Raw genomic sequence first — 19,481 nt, forward strand, 5'->3', positions numbered from 1 at the left:
GGCAGGGGACCTTGAAAATCTGAGAACCCTAGCAGAGGACCGGCAATATTGGAGACACCTCACACAGGAAATACTGGAAACAGCCAAGGCGACCCGATCTTTCGGTCGAGACGCGAAAGGCATCTAAGTCAAATAAGTCATGTTGATCTCGATGCTGGGGCATCTCTTTCTAAAGAGGGGGAAGGGGAAATAGACACTGAACAAATGGGTATGAGTAATGCAATGAATAGCAAACCAGTTGACTTGGCAGATCAGTCAACACAACCCACGACTACTACTTCTACCACAGATGAGTCAGCAGATGATGAAAACAGTCTGACGCCGACCACATCTGAAAGTAATGTTCGAACCACACCAGTGTTGAGAAGATCACACAGAACAATTAAACCACCGGAAAAGTTAACTTTGTAATTTTACCATGACCATTTCTTGCTCAAGGGATTTGAGCCACTTATCTTTATAATTTGTTATGTGACCTTGTTTCGTCACTTGTTCTTTATCTCTCATCAAACAACTTCTAAATTTATGATAGTCGGTAAGAAACTCACCCATCAAATAACTATTAATAATTTTGCAGAGAAAATCAGCAACACCTTACTTTATGAGATATATATTCACCTAAACTTTTATTTCCGTATTAGCATTATTTAAGGTTGGGGGAATGTAATGTATTAAGAAATTAATAATGTGCGAATGAATGAATGAATGTACGAATGATGAGTCACTTTTGTAACTCTTGTGACTGTATGAAACCTTTGGTGTGAAAAGAGCAACGTCTTCCGTTGTAAATAGAAAACGAATAAGCTGTGTTTAGATCTCCTTTTATCATCACCATCTTACCAAAAATACAACACATAGTGCAGCACGGCAAAGTGAGCTAGGGTGAGGTGACTTGCTCAAAGCCACAACACGAGGTGGGTAGTCGAACTCAGTACCTTTTGGGTAAGAAGCAAAGACCGTACTGCTGAGCCATGCTGCCCCCTATCTAATTTATTTGAACACTTCTAAAAACAAACGCAGTTAAACATCTACAATAAAATATCATTATTACTCTTATAATATAAAATATTTTGACTCTTTGTAGTTTTCAAGACACAGCCAGAGATGCACCAACATTTTTTGAGGTATTAAGAAGAAAGAATATATGTTCTTGGTATCAAGAAGAAAGTAAATACATTCTTAAAACAGCTAATAAGCATAATGTCAAATTTCGAATAACTTTAACGTCAAATATCGTTTTTGTCGTCTGGTTCACTCCGACATAATACTGGAGTAAGATAATGGGTCACATATACAGTTTGCAACATAAGATAGCTGGCTTCAACTTACTGTAGAATTAAGAATTGAGCAGGGGGAGTGAGATTCATTTGTAGACATTCCCTGAGCAGACTGAGCAAGGACGGCCACGAATCGACAAGCTGGTTGCTGCTGGCCATTGACTTCACGTAGGCAAAGAAAAACTGGAGCAGATTTACTTCTAGAGACAGGTTTTTCTGAAATGAATAAATAAATGTTTGTTTGTTTTCAAGGGTTTTACAGCGCTTGCAACACATTTAGGTCATATCAGCGCTAGTAAAAAGGAAGAAAATTGGATAGTAAAAACATTCTATATGTACAATCAAAAGGACTTGAGGAAAAAGTAAGACAAAGGAGAATGGTTCAAATAGGGAACAGATATAAAAAATAATTCCCTTTATTCATCCCATAGGGGAAATTTGTCTCTAGGGTCTATTCTAAGGGAAGACTGGAATAACCCAGGCGTTAGCCACAGTGCAGCGCCGCAAATTGAGCCAGGGTAAGGTGACTTGCTCAAGGCCACACAGCGCAGCGTCAGGTGATCGAACTCGATACCTTTCGGGTAGAAAGCAAAGACCGTACCGCTGAGCCACGCTGCCCCCAAGAGCACACTATCAGTGTACTTAGATTTGCGATCACCTATAAGTTTCACCCATAGACCAGCACAAGATTCCACTACGAGAAATACACTCAAATGTTTACAAATCAGAAGTTAAACATTTTAAAAGTTAACAGTACATAATAGAGAAATGATTTACAAGGAAAAAAACTATCACGTGAGCAAAGAAAAACTGGAGCAGATTTACTTCTAGAGACAGGTTTTTCTGAAATGAGTAAATACATAAAATTATTATTATTGTTATTATTTAAAATCATTTTATATCTTTTTAATTGTAATTTTCTCAACACCATTCCCTTGTTCTTTTGGTTTATATGTTATTCATTGAAGCTTAAGCTTAACCCAAAGCAGCCAACTTTTCATAGAGCAAATATGTGACACCCTTACGCACAATACTCCCTATGACCCAAAACAGCAGTATGTTTGGAGTACTATATAATACAATCTAGATTTAGAACTTTTCCTGTCCCTTGTTATAATTTGCTAGTCAAAATAAGCATAATCCAGGGATATGCATGGGTCATTTCCATACACATAAATTCATAAACAATCCTTTTGTTTTCTTAATTTCAAAAAATTGTTGTCAAGATTTCCAAATTGCGGCAGTTCTGATTTGATCAAGCCAGTTGACAGCTTTGTCAACCTATGTTCACTGCCTTCACTTTGATGTGTATACCTTTGTGAGTTCAGTGTTGGGGGGAGATTTGATGACTTGTTTGACAGTCTGAATGAGAGTGTCAGTAGGGAGGACTTTGATTGCCGCCACCAGTTCAACCAACAACATCTGGTCTTCACATGGTGAGTGGTGGAGAGTCGACTGAAATAGGAAAAGGTAAGGGAATTATTAAAATGAAAATGAAAACAAAAAAAACAAAATTGAGCTTTTATATAGCGTAATATCCATTAAATGTGCTCAAAGCACTTTACAAGGGGTCCCTGACCAACAGCAACACGTAACATGTAGAACGAGACATGACGCCTGTTAGGTAATACTACAACACTGTTAACAGCCAGGTAATCATTTTACACTTGAGTACAATGAGAGAATGTGAGTAAAGAGCCATTTCCAAGGACACAACTCGAACTCAGGACCTTCCGATCCAAAAGCGAGTGTCATACCAGACCACATAGCCACACAAATAAATAAACAAAATTATTTATTTATCCTCTAAAGCTCGACTCATCCTCTGAGGCTGAAGACAATACCAAGATAATGCAGGCATCTGCCACAGTGCCACACCACACAGTAAGAAATAGGAATTATATCTATTACTCATCAGAAACGTGCGATGCCAACTGAAGGGCTCAAGGCAATCTCTAAAAAGTGATTGGCTATATATTCAATAAAATAATCACTGATAGTCTAAAAGTTTAATTCTTAGAAATTGTATAGTTGAATACAGTAAGACAAAATGAAAATGAGAATGTCTGACCGGTAATCAGAAGCTCTGAGGTTCGATCCCCACTCGAGGTCGACTGATGTTTTGGGATGTTGTTTTTTTCTTGTATTTTTCTTTCTTGCTTGCCTGGTACCTTTCATACACACTTGTTCAGTTCTTTATTTTACACTGGTGCCTACTCCTTAATTTCTTAAAAGCGAGGGTTTACAGTGCAAATGGCGATCGATCCCATATGAAAAATACAGGCATTAAAATTGTCACCAACTATAGGGTAACCTCTGTGGTGTAATGGTAGCATGTCTGACAGGTAATCATGAGCTCTGAGGTTCGATCCTCAGTCAAGGAGACTGATTTTTTGGGATGTTTTTTTTTCTTGTATTTTTCTTTCTCGCTTTGTCTCCCACTTTTTCATTTTCACTTTTTCAGATCTTTATCAAAAGGCTGTACCTTTTCTTTAATGTTGACAATTAAGATATTAATACCAAGCCTAATCTCTTTATTTGCTTTCAGTTATACAGCATAAATCTCATATGATAAATGGTATTCCCTTTAATATATTTTATATAATCAAATCAATCTCTTCATTGGCCCACCTTTCTAAAGCTGATGGAAAGGGCAGGTTTTTCTCGTCTGTCATTCCATGCCACAGCGAAAGCAGCTAGAAGATGTGTGCCATGGGGAAGGGAGATAGGGGATAGTAGTTCTAGGATGTGTTGCTTTACCTCCTAGGGATAGCACAGATTATTATGTCAGTATTTCATTAAGAACAAAAAGGTAATCTAACTTACAAATAATCCTTCATCAAGAACAAAAAAATAATCTAACAAATAATCCTTCATCAAGATCAAAAAGGTAATCTAACTAACAAATATCTTCCATCAAGAACAAAAAGGTAATCTAACTAACAAAAAATCCTTCATCAAGAACAAAAAGGTAATCTATCTTACAAATAATCCTTTATCAAGAACAAAAAGGTAATCTATCTTACAAATAATTTTTCATGAAAAATAAAACGGTAATCTAACAAATAATCCATCAAAAACAAAAAGGTAATCTAACTATTAAATAATCCTCCATCAAGAACAAAAAGGTAATCATTGCCTATCGCATGAAAATTTGCATGATGCATATATTAGGGAGCAGTTTTTTTTTACTCCTGTAGAATTAATCAATAAAAAACATTATTTTAATGAATCAGTTGATAACAAAGAGTGAAAAAGACCACAAATGATATGCAGAATTAATTTTAAAATTTTTACTGATTTAATAAAAATCGCACATTTTAAAAGATTTAAATTTGAAACTAACAATAAAGAAATATTTCAAACAGAATTATATTACAAATGTGTCACTTTTATGACTTAGCCCAAACTCCCTTCGTTTCACAGTGTTATGATATGACAAACTGACCTTGAAATCTCCAAAAACAGGGTGTACTGTGTCAGCCTCTTCCAGACCTTGACTGACAGCCTTCCACAGGCTGGCCATACACGTCATGATACGAGGCAGAATACCCAGGATGTGGGTTCGGGCCTCCAACACTGGCGACACAGGGGCTGAGTCCCTGGCCGGACTGGTCTCCTAAATCAGTATTTACACACAGAAATGTTAATAAAGAATGACAGAGCAGCAAAACATCAGCAAAATAAAAAATAATTTTTTTTAAGACGTGAGCTTTTATATAGGGCAATATCCACTAAATGTGCTCAAAGCAGTTTACAAAGGGTCCCTGACCATAGCAACACGCAACATGTAGAATGTGACATGACACCTATTAGGTGATATTACATTTTTTCCTGACAGAGACAACGCTTTTAATGGCCAGGTACTCATTTTACACCTGAGTACGGAGAGAGAATGTGAGTAAAGAGCCTTTTCCAAGGAGGCAACAATGTGCTGAGCGAGGTTCGAACTCGGAACCTTCCGATCTGAAAGCGAGTGTCATACCACTAGACCACATAGCCGCCATTGTCTCCAACTGTTCAAGAGATTTTGTCTAAGTAAATGGGAGAAAGTTATGAAGGATGGCAATCACCCCCTTCACAAATATATTAAGTTCTCCATGAGGAGCCATCGCCTTATATCTATAAAAACAAAGACAACACGTCACCTTAATTCATTTTTGCTACTTGGTGTTCAAATTTTTAACACGAAACTGTGATTTAAATTAAATACTATTTTTTAAATATACACACACAAGTTCGGACTAAAGGCCAGAGGTATGGCCTGTCTCAATTTATCAAATTAATATATAAAGTGTTGCTATAGGTTCTTGGTTGTATATTTTTACATTTTTGTGCATTTGCATATATATATATATATATATATATATATATATATATATATATATATATATATATATATATATATATATATATATATATATATATATATATGGATAGATTGTCGCCATAGATTCTCAACTTTTGTGTTTATACATTGTCATGCATGCCACATCTGTAAACAAATTTCCATTTTTTTTGGATGAATAAAGTATATTATTGATATTATTATTATTATTATTATTATTATTATTATTATTATTATTATTATTATTATTATTATCATTATTTCTATTATTATTATTATTATTATTGTCTACAAACTGAAGATTGAGAATGGGATCAAAGAAAAATGGCGTCGATGAACATCTATCATGGTTTTTGATATGGAGGAACCAATCATCTAATACTATCAAAAACCTTAAAGTTCAGAGTCTGTAAATCAGCAAAAACCATCATTGTAAACCACCCATAAAGCATTTACCATTCTAAGACTAGTTAGTTTTTGTTTAAAGTTTAAATTAAAACATTTTTTTTTTAAACAACAAACTTAACATACAAAAAAAAAACAACAAAATAAAATTTTAAAAAATAAAATTGTATGAATGATCAGAGTATTCCAGATTGGGAGAATGACTAAATCAATTAAACTGACATCCATTTACAATCAAAATCCACATATTTTCAGATTTTTCAAAATAACTTTACAGCTTTTGAAAAGTTGCAGAAACAAACATACATATACGCAAACAAACAGCAAACACAAACACACACATACATACATATAAACATATATACACACACAAGAGATGAAGTGAATAGAAAAGTGCCAGAAGACAATAGAGAATAAAAAATTTTCACGGCGGTGGTGGGGTTTGAACCTGCAACCTTATTGGTACGACAACTCTGCCTGGCCGGTGAGAGCGTGACTCTACCGTATGAGCTATCCACGAACACAAAAAAATATTCGTTTCAAACTCAGGTCATTTCTAGAGCTCTCTCTCACCGACTTCTGGAGACCGCGGGTTCGCCACACAACCATCGCGAAGTTACCTGGCCAGCAGTTAAGCTTAATAACCAATATTCTCAACACAAACATATAACATAGAAACGATTGAGACATTGAGTATGCTCCGGTATATGGGGTGAATTTTTAATTCAGAAAAGTGAGTGGAGCAGGCACTTATGTTGGTAACAACAAGAGATAAAGTGAATAGAAAAGTGCCAGAAGACAATAGAGAATAATAAAAAAATTTTCGCGGCGGTGGTGGGGTTTGAACCTGCGACCTTATACACACACACACACACACACACACATACACATATACATATACACACACACACGCACACACACATTAACACACAAACGGCCCTCACCTTACTATTGCTGACAGGGTTAAAGACATGTATCAGATTGGTGAGGATCTGGCCCGCACTGGCCGTCTCCGTAGAGATATGAGTGGCCGTTGGAGCTGGCTGGCCGATTCCAACAGGACTCACGTTGTCTAGTAGGCAGTAATGACACAGGGTTATCAAGCCTTCCAGTAGAGTCAAGACATAGTCAGGGGGGATGTGCTGTAGGGAGGATCTGCAATGGGATATAAAGAAAAAACAAAAAATAAAGATAGAAAGGAAAGCGAGAAAGAAAGAAATTCCTACAAAAAGAAAGGGTTTTTTTAGGAGCTAAAGGGTGCTTGCAGTACTTTTAGATCATATATCAATTCAGAAAAAAGAGTGGAGCAGGCACTTATGTTGATAATAACAGAAAATGAAGTGAGTAGAAAAGTGCCAGAAGACAATAGGAAATGACATTTTTTGCAGCGATGGGGGCTCGAACCCACGATCTTACTGATACCTCAACTCCACCTGGCCATGGGAGGGACGCTATGCAGTTGACGTCATCCACCACTCCAAAAAAAAATTGGTTTCAAACGTAGTGTCTATCCCGAGTCCCTCTCCCGACTTCTTGAGGTCATGGGTTCAACACACACAAACTCTATGAAGTTTGTTTACAAGCCAGCCATAATGCTAAAGCTCATATCTCAACACTTTCTACTTACGTCATTTTCTGTTATTTTTAGGTCACATCTGAGCATATTCTGACAAAATAAATTCAATCATTGTGGCTAAAAGTAAAAAACAAAATATAAATTTTTATAGGTCATTGACCACAGAAATTTAGGATACACAAAGAGCTAATATAGGTGAAATACCAATTATTAGTTGTTTTTTAAGATATCAGCATTTGTGGTTATGAAGTAAACTTTTATATCTCGGTAGCTACACAAAGAAGTAATTTGTTACAAATTCCCTACCAAAGATTCAAAGGAGCCTAATCATTGATGATACGAAGCAGTCAACTGACCTGAACCAACGGTTTTCATAAATCTAAATTATAAACATTATATGAAAAAGATACAAAATCTGAACAATATTTATACTGTTAAGATGGGGAAAAAAATGAAAAGAGATCTTGTTTTTGTTTTCAGCCTTCAGACCCAACAGAATCACATATTCTGCCAGGCTACCAGTTTTGTCATCACTCTCTGTCTACCAAATAGTACATGACAAACCTCAACAAATGAGATATTTGAGGAACTAAGGCAGACACTAAGTGCGCAAGGATTACATCTTCATCAGGCATATTCTTCAATTTCACAGTGTTAGGAGTTTCAGTTTTATTTACAATTTTTTCCCTTTTTACCTTAAAACTTGAATATCAAAATATCCTGCCAGAACAAAACAAAGAAAAAAAGAAAAGAAAGAAAAAAAACAAGAAGGAAAGAAATTCCTACAAAAGAATGGTTTTTTTTGGGAGTATAAGGGTGCTTGTAATACTTTTAGGTCATATCTGAGCATATTCTGAAAAAATAAATTCAATAACTGTGGCTAAAAGTAAAAGATAAAATGTATCACTTTATATGTAATTGACCACAGAAATGAAGGTTATACAAGGAGCTAACATAGGTGAAATACCAATTATGAAGTAAACTTTTATATCTCGATAGCTACACAAAGAGGTAATTTGTTACAAATTCCCTATGAAAGATTCAAAGGAGTTTATTAATCAGTGATGAACAAATTAGTCAGCTAACTAATATTTCACCTTCACCAACGGTTTTCATATATCTAAATCATATACGTAGGTGAAAAAGATACAAAATCTGAACAATATTTACACTGTTAGGATGGAAAGAGAAATTAAAAGAGATCTTTTTATTTTCAGCCTTCAGACCTAACAGAATCACACATTCTGCCAGGCTATCAGTTTTGTCATCACTCTCTATCAAATAGTACCTGACAAACCTCAATAAATGAGATATTTGAGGAACTAAGGCAGACACTTAGTGCGCAAAGAATACATCTTCATCAGGCATATTCTTAAATTTCATGGAGGTTTTACTATGCCATTCTTTCTTCTCTTTCACCTTAAACACAATGACCAAAAAAAAAAATATAAATAAATAAATAAATAAATAAATAAATAAATAAAAGAAAAAGAAAGAAATTCAAAGAATTGGGGAGGGTTGGAGTTTAAGAACAAAAGAAACAATCATGATGGCTAAAAGTGAAAAATCAAATATACGTTTGTATTGCATTCATCATAGAAATGAAAGGGAGAAAATATCAAATTGAGAAATTAGGGAGCAGGCACTAGTGTAAGATAAAAACTGAAAAAGTGTGTATGAAACAGATCCAGACAAAGCAAAAAAAAAAAAAAATAATAATAAATAAATAAATAAATAAAAGAAAAAAAAATCTTGTATTTTTCTTTCTTGATTTGTCTGGCACTGTTTCGTATACACTTTTTCTTTAAGCAGAGAAAACAACGTCAAACATACAAACGAATGAAAAAATGATGTTTTTATCAATATACTCACCTGTTTCTCCTAAAGTCAGCAGCTACAGTTTCTAGGTTTCGACACAGCTGAAGGACAACACAGAGCACAGTCCTAGCCATTGCCTTGCCCATATAAGGCAATCCAGACGTGACCAACGCCACCCAGTGCCTGTGGAGGTGGCTCTGATGATGCTGTTTGAGGGCACTCCATACGGCACTCAGGAACATTTCTTGCTGGATGATGGTGCGATTGGGAGTGTAATGGGCGTTCACTAAGGAAGACTGGGAGTCCAGATTGAAGACAAGAAATGAAAATATTAACTGGAGGCATCCATCTTACAGTAAGGTTATTGAAAAATAAATAGATTAAAAAAACAGCAAACAAAAACCCAGAAAAAATATAAATAAATAATTTTTTTTTAAATCTATGACAAAATTTTAAATAGCCACAATTCATGGTGAAACATATTTGGCAATACCTGTTTCCAACACAAAATATCTCACTAAAACAATTCATTGAAAGAGAAAATACATTGTCATTCTATTCCTGTGAGACTAGATCCATGTCATAGACATATTTATCTGATTCAAATCCGTAGCATTCACATTTTCTGGAAGGTCTCGTAGTATGACATTTGCTTTTGGCCCCGTAGGTCCTTTGTTCAAATCCCGTAGTGAGCAACCCAAAGTTGAGTCCTTGGAAAATGCTCTTTAACCACTTTCTCCCTCTCACTATACTCAGGTATAAAATGAGTACCTGGCTGGTAATAGCTTTGTCATTGTCAAATTCCGAACAGGAGTCATGTCAAGTCATATATGCTACGTTGCTGTTACACCCCTTGTAAAGCGCTTTTGAGTAAATCCATAGTGGATATTGCACTAAATAAAAGCTCTAATTTATTTTCCCTTTTTCATATACGTCTTAAAGCACAATTCCCTTTTTGATGCATTAGACACGACTTTGACAAATGCAATTTCATAAAAATGACTTACAGTTAAATGAACCTTGGTCGCGTCTGGGGCAATCGGATTCTGTTGACTGGATTCATTTCTGCCATTGACCATCTCAATCTGATCCTCTAACATGATCATCACCAGCATCAGATGCAGCAACTTCATCTCAAACGTGTCATTCACCCCAGAGTCCAAGTCATTCTCGTTGAAGTCGACGATGGCCTCCGTCAGTTTGGCTGATCTCTTGGACTTTGGATTACTGGTATTTTTAAGATCTTTTGTATTGCAGTTACTATCATTGACTGAAGACGGCCCCGATCTCTGGCCCTGGTTGTACACACAGGCCAGCATGCAATGTAACAATGACTTCTGAATCTTACACCGGAATAGGAGGTCTGAGATGTAGGAGACAAAACTCTTGCCACTGTCCTTCATGATTGATAGAAGCTCTGACACGACCAAGGTGAGGATTTCCACTCCAAGGATGTGAACCTAAAGGAAACATATGGGAAAATAAACTTTTTTTAAAAATTTAGCCAAGCAATTATTGTAAAATAAATATATACACCAGCCAGCCACATTCAATTATAAATAAAAAGGTAAATTAATATACAACAACAAATACAGTAAAAATTGTTTGTTTTTTTTAAAGGGTTTTACGATGATGCAACACGTTTAGATCATATCATCGCCGATAAAAAGGAAGAAAATTAGACAGTAAAAATATTCTAGACATACAGTTAAAAGGACGAGGAAAAAGTAAGATAAAAGGGGAATAGTACAAATAAGGAACAGATGTAGATCATCTAAAAGTCTCACCTAAATACCAGCACAAGATCCCACTAAGCGGAATACACTCAAACGTTTACAAATCATATGTTTAGATAAAAACCAGTACATAACAGAGAGATGATTTACAAGGGAAAAAAATATCATCTCAAAATACTATAACTATACATTTGATTGTTTCCTTCCCAGCCAAGGACTCCGTCCAGGGTCAGGACAAAACTTAAGATATCTCATTCCAAGACAAAGATAAAAAGCAATTGGAAAACAGATACAGAGGGATAGAAGTAGAAGACAGCAAGTACCTCCCTGCCCACTACGGGAGGTCGGGAACCCCACCCAGCAGTAAAAATTGTACGTGACAACCACTTTTAGTTCCACGTATAAAAGGGATTGCTTAGAGTTGTGGAACAAAGAGAAAAAGAACAGTTCCCTTAAAAGTAGAGGCTAATTTCAATAGAAAATCTATCTGGATTTAACACAAAGTATTACCCTTTCAATTGTTAATGTTATTGACTGAAAGGGTTTTGAGCCAGAAATATTCGGATTATTCCCTATTTAGTATTTTGTTCTTTTTTGAAGCTGTCATTTTAACTTTCAATTAAAACGTTTTATAGAACTGCTGTTTTTTGTTTTTAAGGGTTTTACGGCGCTTGCAACACATTAAGGTCATATCAGCGCCAGTAAAAAGGAAGAAAATGGGATAGTAAAAAGTTCTAGAATTATAATTAAAGCACACAAGAAAAGGTAAGACAAAGGGGAATTGGTTCAAATAGGAAACAGATGTAGATTCCAAGAGCACACTATCAAAGTACTTAGTTTGAGGTTACCTAAAAGTTTCACCCAGACACCAGCACAGGATCCCAATAAGAGAAATACACTCAAATGGTTACAAATCATATGTTAACAATAAAAAATAACAATACATAACAGAGAGGTGATTAACAGGAAAAAAATATCATCTCCCAAAACAATGCATTTGACTGTTTCCCTCCCAGCTAGGACTCTGGCCAGGGCCAGGACAAAACCAAGTAATCTCATTCAAAGACAAAGAGAGAAAGCGTGTTGGAAAACAGATATAAGGGGATAGAAGACACAGAATGTACCCCCATGCCCACTATGGGTGGTCGGAACCCCACCCAGTTATAGAACTGCAATCCCAAGCCATTTGAGGACAGTGTGACTCAGAGGTACAGTCTTTGCTTCGTACCCAAAAGGTATCGAATTTGACTACCTGCCTCGTCGTGTGGCCTTGAGCAAGTCTCCTAGCCCTAGCTCACTTTGAGGAGCTGCTAAGAGACCCTAAAGACAAATTTCCCCTTTGAGATGAATAAAGAGAATTTAATTCTTTCATTTCTAAACCGTTTTACCATTTTATTTCCCAGCAATTCTTCCTGTGTGACTCGTCCAGACATGAGGTTGGGGTAGTAACCCCTGACAAAGTACAGGCACAGCGAAATCACAATCTCTACAAACATGTTACTGCGGTAGTTGGATAACACATCTGATGGCAGGTCTCCAAAGAAATTTTTACCGAATACGGACTTTCGATGACGACCTGAACGGACAAAAATAGTAAGGAATGACAATAATAATAATGGTAATGATGAGAATGATGTTTATAATATGTGTCGCGGCTGAGAAAACCCGGAAAGATGCGCAAATTTCATAAATTGAGTTATGTATGCAGTGGTGTAGATCACATCTTTCTGATCATTTACCACTTTAAATTTATGTCTATTAGAACCCAAGTTATGAAATTTTTTCTGAACATACTATGGGAAACACTTAATCTTCAATTTTGGCTCATATCTCGAATCGAAGGTTGTTGCATCTTCCTGGATTTTCTCAGCCAGCCTCACATATATAAAGTGGATTTACATGAAAATAATTATACTTTTCTAAAGTTAAAAAAAATTAATTCTAGTATCAAAATTGCTTCCCCAGGGAAGCAGGCCTGACAAACCCATAATGCTTCATTCCACGACAACAATAGAACCACAAAGCATGGGACAGTAAATGGATCTGAATCTGAATGTTACTCAAAGTCGTCTTAATTCTGAATATTTGTATTCCAGGGCGGAGAGAGTTGTTGAATGTGACAGTAGTCATTGTTGGTGTTTAGGTTGAAGAATTTTGATAACCTTTGTTTAAATGTTACTAAATCTGTTGTGTTCACACATGATTCGGGAAGAGCATTCCAGTCTTTGATAGTGCGGGGTGCAAATGAAAATTTGAAGATGTTTGAGTTTGTAGATTTGTGTTTTAGTGTTTTTGGAAGCCAAAACTACAGTTTAAAATAATTATGAAAGTATTTGTTACTATGATCTTTTGTAAAATGATGTTAAAAACAAACATAACTTACCAAGCAGAGACTGCAATTTGGCCAGGTGTGGAGGCCTGACAGAACTTATGCTTGTGGTGGCCATAGCAGTGACCACTAGTCTCGGACATGCCAGGAGCATGGCTCTAATGGTAGACAGGGCGTAGATGGTGCGTCTGTAGTCATATTGTTGGCAGTACAGTAAGATGTGCATGTGGAGTTCGTGAATGTCGCGTGACGGATCGAGATGTCGATGATCAAAAATGATTGGCATTTCCAAAGAATCTTGACCGTTTAAATCTGAAGAGTTTCCATTTTGGAGAGTTGTTGAGTTGGAGTTGGAGGAATTTGTGAAATTCCCAATGTCACATCTAGCTGAATTTGTTGAATTTATCCCATCAATGTTGAAAGCACAATCACTGTGCCCATCTACTTGTCTAATAACGTCATCGATAAGACCTTTGACAATCCACAAGGCAATGTCTTCAGGTTTATCCGATATAACCTCGTCTTCGGTCACACTTTCGTTTTCTGATATTTTCCTATCTTTGGCATCTGTCTCCTTTTCATTTTTATTAAAATCGTTTTGTGGTTGAGATGATGATTTCTCATCAGGATCAACGGACTGTGACATATCAGAGGCTGCCATGACATTATTTATATCGTCATCTAGATCAAAAACAATCCCCTCCTTCAAACACGTGTCTTTTGACAACCTCTTTATTCCTTTCAGGTCTGGTAACGAGGAAGAATGAGGAAAATCGTAGCCATCGAATATCAACTTATCTAAAGAACTCTCAGACCCGAAAGGATTCAACCTCAACTTCACGCTATTGGGATTAACTCTCTCAAAAGATAAATCTGCAACAGAATGTGTCCGCACAGGTGCTGTACTGGTAACCCCTTTGTCTGACACAACACTCATTGCAACAGATTTCAGATCTGAAGACGATTTAGACGTCCGTTTAGCCCTATCCTGACTGACATGGTAAATGACATTACCCCCATGGGAGCTGATAGCATAGATTTTATTTTCAATATCTTCTTCGTCTTCCTTGTCATCTGATGTTGAAATCTTCTTTGGCTTGTGGACATTTACGTGTTGGACAGACACCCTGAGTGAAAGACGGATTGGATGAGGATAATAGACATTACAAAATATATTTTTTCATTTGCCACTTTTTTTGTTAAAAAATAAAAACAGACAAGAAAAAATACTATTATAGAAATGGTAAGAATTAGTTTGATACGATAATGACTCATATTGAATATCAGAAAGAATAAATTACACTGCTCGTTTAGAAACTGACATTATGCTTGGTGAATCAAGATTTCACACTGTACCAATGGGCAAAATCTTGAAAACTTTAGAATGCATTCCTGGAATAGTATTTTACAGGTAAATAAAAGTACAATATATTATAACATTCTGATCTAAACAAGTGTGTATGAAAGGTACCAAAGCAAGAAAGAACAATATAATACAGGAAAAAAAACATTTTTAAAAATCAGTCGACCTCGACTGGGGATCGAACCTCAGACCTGATTATCCGTAATCAGAAGGTCTGAGGTTCGATCCCCAGACTGATTTTGGGATGGTATTTTTACTTGTATTTTTCTTTCTTGCTTTGTCTGGCACCTTTCATACACACTTGTTCAGATATTTATCTTCTTCTTCTTCTTCTTCGTTCCCGTCACGTCACATGGTCAGTCCGGTCTGGTGAATGAAGCCCACAGTGGTCCTGAGGTCGTCCTCACTGCCGTACAGCTTCTTTGAGTATGGGGTTGGGTCAGGCCAGAAGTTCCTTCTCAACTGGTTGTACCTTGGACATTCCATTAGTACATGATATCCATTTTCATTTTCAAGTCTGCAGTCACATTGTCCAGAGGCACCTGCTCTGGACATCCTTCACATATGTTCCTTTAACTGGTTGTGTCCAGTTCTCAGTCTGAAGATGATGACCTGTTCCTTTCTGTCGAGCACCTTAATTGGGTCATTCATGTTGTATTCTGGGTGCTTCTCTCTCCATCTCTGAGACTGGATAAATTTGGCCATTTTGTTAATTTCTCCTGTTGAGTACGTTGGGGAGGGTTGCTGCATGCGACTGCCTGCCTTTGCCAGTTGGTCAGTCATCTGATTTCCAAGTATCCCACAGTGTCCTGGAATCCACTGCAGTACAATGTTGGTAAACTTGCTTAGCTTCATGAGGTCTTCCACCAAGGCGTCTATATCATCCGCAAAGGACATCATTATATCCTCCAGAATTTTCTTAGCATCTGTTAAAATCACTATGTGTCTTGGTTTTTCATTTTCTGAGAGGATTTGCTTAACAGCTTCATGGATTGCATCTGCCTCTGACTTGTAGATTGAAGTGCGAGTACAGTCGGTTTGCTGATCTCCTTTTGTTGACCATTTGTGTACTCGATGTGCACTCCCAGGCCCCCGCACATGTGTTCTTTATTGCATGAACCATCGGTATAGATTCTTGTCAATTTTTTTTTCAGGGTAGTTTTGCTCAATGCACTTCTGTACAGACTTCTTGATTTCTTCGCCGTGTTTTTGTTTTGTTGAAATGTCACCAACGGAAGTCTTGATTTTCAAGTGATTTTGCCTTTTCCAAATTGGTACTCTGATATTTGCTTTGCATTTTTGGGTCATTATTTCGTCAAGTTCGTGATCTTTTTCAATTTGCTGGGCTCTTTCAATAAAGTGTGATCTTTTCAGCCGCCTAGTTTTCTTTCGTTGTGCTGATCTGTCATTGCTTTCACGTCTGTGTATTGTTTCAAAATTTTGGATTCCCTTCTTTCTGATAGAGATGTACGTCCTGTTATGGTTTCCATTGCATGTATCGGTGTCGATTTCATTCCTCCACTTATTATCCTCATGTTGCTGTTTTGCACTTTGTCCAGTTTTTCCATTTGAGTTTTGGAGCAGTTTCCCCATGCAGATATCCCGTATTCTAGCGCTGGTCTCACATATCCTGTGTAAGTTTGTTTCAGTATATCGGAGCTAGCTCCCCAAGTTGTTCCAGCTAGTTTTTTCAAGAGTTGTGTTCGCTTTACCCCAACTTTCTGACTGTTGCTGATTTGAGGTATTTTGGTGCGTCGTCTTTTTCCAATTCATAGTCTTCAATACGTAGCTTTGCTTTTTCATCTTTTGGGGAGAGGCTAAATATTGTGAACTTTGTCTTCACTGCATTTATTTTCATCGCCCAGTTTTTAGTCCATTCTTTGATATTATCCAGTGTGATTTGCATCCTGTGTTGTGCCTTGATTAAGTTTTGGTCAGAGCTAATCAGAGCTAGGTCATCTGCGTACATCAACATTTTCACTCCTCGACATAGTGTTTCTCTTATATCATTTACATAGAGAAGAAATAGTGTAGGTGATAGTACTCCACCTTGTGGGACTCCATGTTTTAGTTTTGCTTCTCTACTTTTGTGACCTTGTGTTGTTACTCTTGCCTTTCTTGTTTTGAGGTAGTTTTGTATCCAGTTGAGCATGTCATGGGTTACTTTTGATTTTTGTAGTTTATATACCAGACCTTTTTTCCACACTTTGTCGAATGCTTTTTCAAAGTCCACCCATACCACAATTTTTTTCTTTCCATCCTGAAACGAGTCTTCTATTTCTTGGGATATATAGGTTACTTGATTTTCAGTACTCCTGTGTCTTCTGAAACCAGCTTGTTCATTTATAAGCACATTATAGTTTTCAAGATACCACATCAGTCTGGAGTTGATAATTCTTTCTACCAGCTTGCACGTGCAGCTTGTAAGACTTATAGGTCGGTAATTTGCGGCTTCATTTGCTTGTTTTCCTTCTTTCTTGATTGGGACAATAAAAGCCTTTTTCCATATATCTGGTATTTTACCAGTTTTCCAAGTGCTGTTGTAGAGTTGTAATAGCTTCTTTTTCGCTGTCTTTCCAAGATGGATAAGCATCTCATTTGTTACTTCGTCTGGGCCTGGCAATTTCTTTGTTTTTAACACTTTGAGGGAGCTTTCTAGTTCTTCCATAGCTTCTTTGTCATTACTTCATCTATGGCTTCCTTGAGTTCCTTTTTTTGTTTTCTGCATTCTTTTTAAACTCTTTTCTTCAGTTCTTTTTCTATTGTGTTGTCACTAATTTTTTTTAACTGCTCCATGAATAGGTCTGCAGCTTGTTGTGGACTGACAAGTTTTCCTTCTTTTTCCAAAGCGGGAGGGGCGTAGTGATTCGGTTCTCTATTTAGGGCTTCTGTAAGTTTCCAAAGTTTATTTCCATCTTTTTCGAAGTTAAGGCTATGCAATTTTTCTTTCCATGCCATTTTGGATGTCGTTGCCATTTCTTTTTTAAAGGTAGTTCTGCCTCTTTATATGCTGCAATATTGTCATCACAGGGTCTGCTTCAGCCTTTTCTCTTGTTTCCGATACTTCATTACTTAACTGATTAAGATCGTCTGTCCAGAGTGGTATATAATTTTTTCTTGCTCCCCTTGGGATACTTTCTTTTGCTGCTTTTAGGATGGCCTTTGTCAGTTCTTTTGCACTTTTGTTGACATTCTTGGTTTTACAGTTTATGTTTTTGCAGTGGCTGTCTGTAAGTTGTTCAAAGCTTTCCCATTTTGCTCTTTTGTAGTTCCATCTTGGGATAGTTTGTGTTTTGTTTTCATTTTGATGATAGAGGTTTGTGATGATTGGCCTATGGTCGCTACCACCCAGTTGGGGCTGTACTGTTCTATTTATCGTCTTTGCTATATCATCTGTGGCAAACGTAAGATCTGGGGTAGATGTGGTTTTCCAAGCTCTTGAGAAATATGTGTCCTCATCTTCATCGTCATACAATAGTTGAAGTTTTGTTTCAATTTGCCAGTTTTCTACTGTTTCACCACGTTTGTCCATATCTCCAGCTTTGAGAGTGACTGTTAAAGTCCCCTAGTACCAGACATCTTTCTTCCTGGATTTTTATCTTGTCTAAATGAAGCTCCTTGTTTGGTGGGCAATAGCAATTAAAAATCAGGAGTTCTTTCTTTCCGATACATACTTTAATTTGCTGTATTTATGATTGCTCTTGTGTATCAATTTTTATGCCTGCGGTGGGGTAGTCGTTTTTTACTAATGTCATCACGCCTCCTTTGTGATCCTTTCTATCATGCCTTATTACCTGGTACCCTCTGATGGCAAATCTCATGTTGTCCGTGAGGTGAGTTTCTTGAATGCAGGCAATTTTGATGTCCTGCTCTTTGAGTCTCTTTTCAAGGGCTATTTTCTTCTTCGTAACGCCCTCAGCATTCCATTGGAGGATTTTAATTGTGTTTGGTGTTCCAGTCGCATGTAACCTCGATCCTCCTCCCCTGGTTCCGCAAGATGAAGTCAAGGTACCACCAGATCGCTTGGGTGGGCCATTGAGGCCCGGCACTAGGCCCATCCGGCGGGATTCCACAGGCTTCGCACCACATCGGATTTGATTATTGTGACGTGTCATATTGGGATTTAAGCATGCAGTGGCAGTTTCCAGTTTCCTGTGATATTTGCGCCTTCCGGCCCCGCTGCTCTGTCTTCGGCGTGCTGTTTTTCAGGATTTGCTTCCTTAGCCTTGGACCATCCAAGGTCTGTCCACAAGGCAGTGGCGGTTTTGCTTCAGAGTGTCCTTCTCCTAGATCGATTGCAGTCCCCCGTTTACGAACTCCATCTGTCCGGGTTTTTGCTCAGAGTGTCCTTCTCTTAGATGGATGTCAGTCCCCCGATGACGAGCTCCATCTTCCCGTGGTCAGATGGTCTAAGTTGGGAATCCGGAAGGATGTCCTGTAGAGAGTCAGTCCCTTTTCACCCCCCCCCCCCCCCCCCACGTCGTGGACAACACCCACACCCAAGGGTGTGGACTAGGGGAAGCTGAACTCGACAGTTGATTTCCTCCCTTCTTCCTTCCTTGACTGGGGATTGAACCTCAGACCTGATTATCCGTAATCAGAAGGTCTGAGGTTCGATCCCCAGACTGA

General features: G+C 37.3%; 1 protein-coding gene across 2 annotated transcripts in view; it reads right to left on the reverse strand.

The window, feature by feature from the left end:
* Positions 1 to 19,481, reverse strand: part of LOC144967691 (protein DOP1A-like) — a 73,761-nt gene that overhangs the window by 26,584 nt on the left and 27,696 nt on the right. For both annotated transcript variants that reach the window (XM_078905229.1, XM_078905228.1), the window contains exons 12-20: positions 13,544 to 14,616; positions 12,549 to 12,736; positions 10,432 to 10,884; positions 9,479 to 9,720; positions 6,975 to 7,185; positions 4,726 to 4,896; positions 3,909 to 4,040; positions 2,592 to 2,732; positions 1,330 to 1,493 (exon numbers count right to left, since the gene is read on the reverse strand). In XM_078905229.1, the coding sequence (XP_078761355.1) occupies positions 1,330 to 1,493; positions 2,592 to 2,732; positions 3,909 to 4,040; positions 4,726 to 4,896; positions 6,975 to 7,185; positions 9,479 to 9,720; positions 10,432 to 10,884; positions 12,549 to 12,736; positions 13,544 to 14,616 (2,775 nt within the window). The remainder of the gene's footprint in view (positions 1 to 1,329; positions 1,494 to 2,591; positions 2,733 to 3,908; positions 4,041 to 4,725; positions 4,897 to 6,974; positions 7,186 to 9,478; positions 9,721 to 10,431; positions 10,885 to 12,548; positions 12,737 to 13,543; positions 14,617 to 19,481) is intronic.

This window comes from Berghia stephanieae, chromosome 3, assembly GCF_034508935.2.
Source record: "Berghia stephanieae isolate SIO BIC M18660-M18661 chromosome 3, UCSD_Bste_1.3, whole genome shotgun sequence".
NCBI lineage: Eukaryota > Metazoa > Mollusca > Gastropoda > Nudibranchia > Aeolidiidae > Berghia > Berghia stephanieae.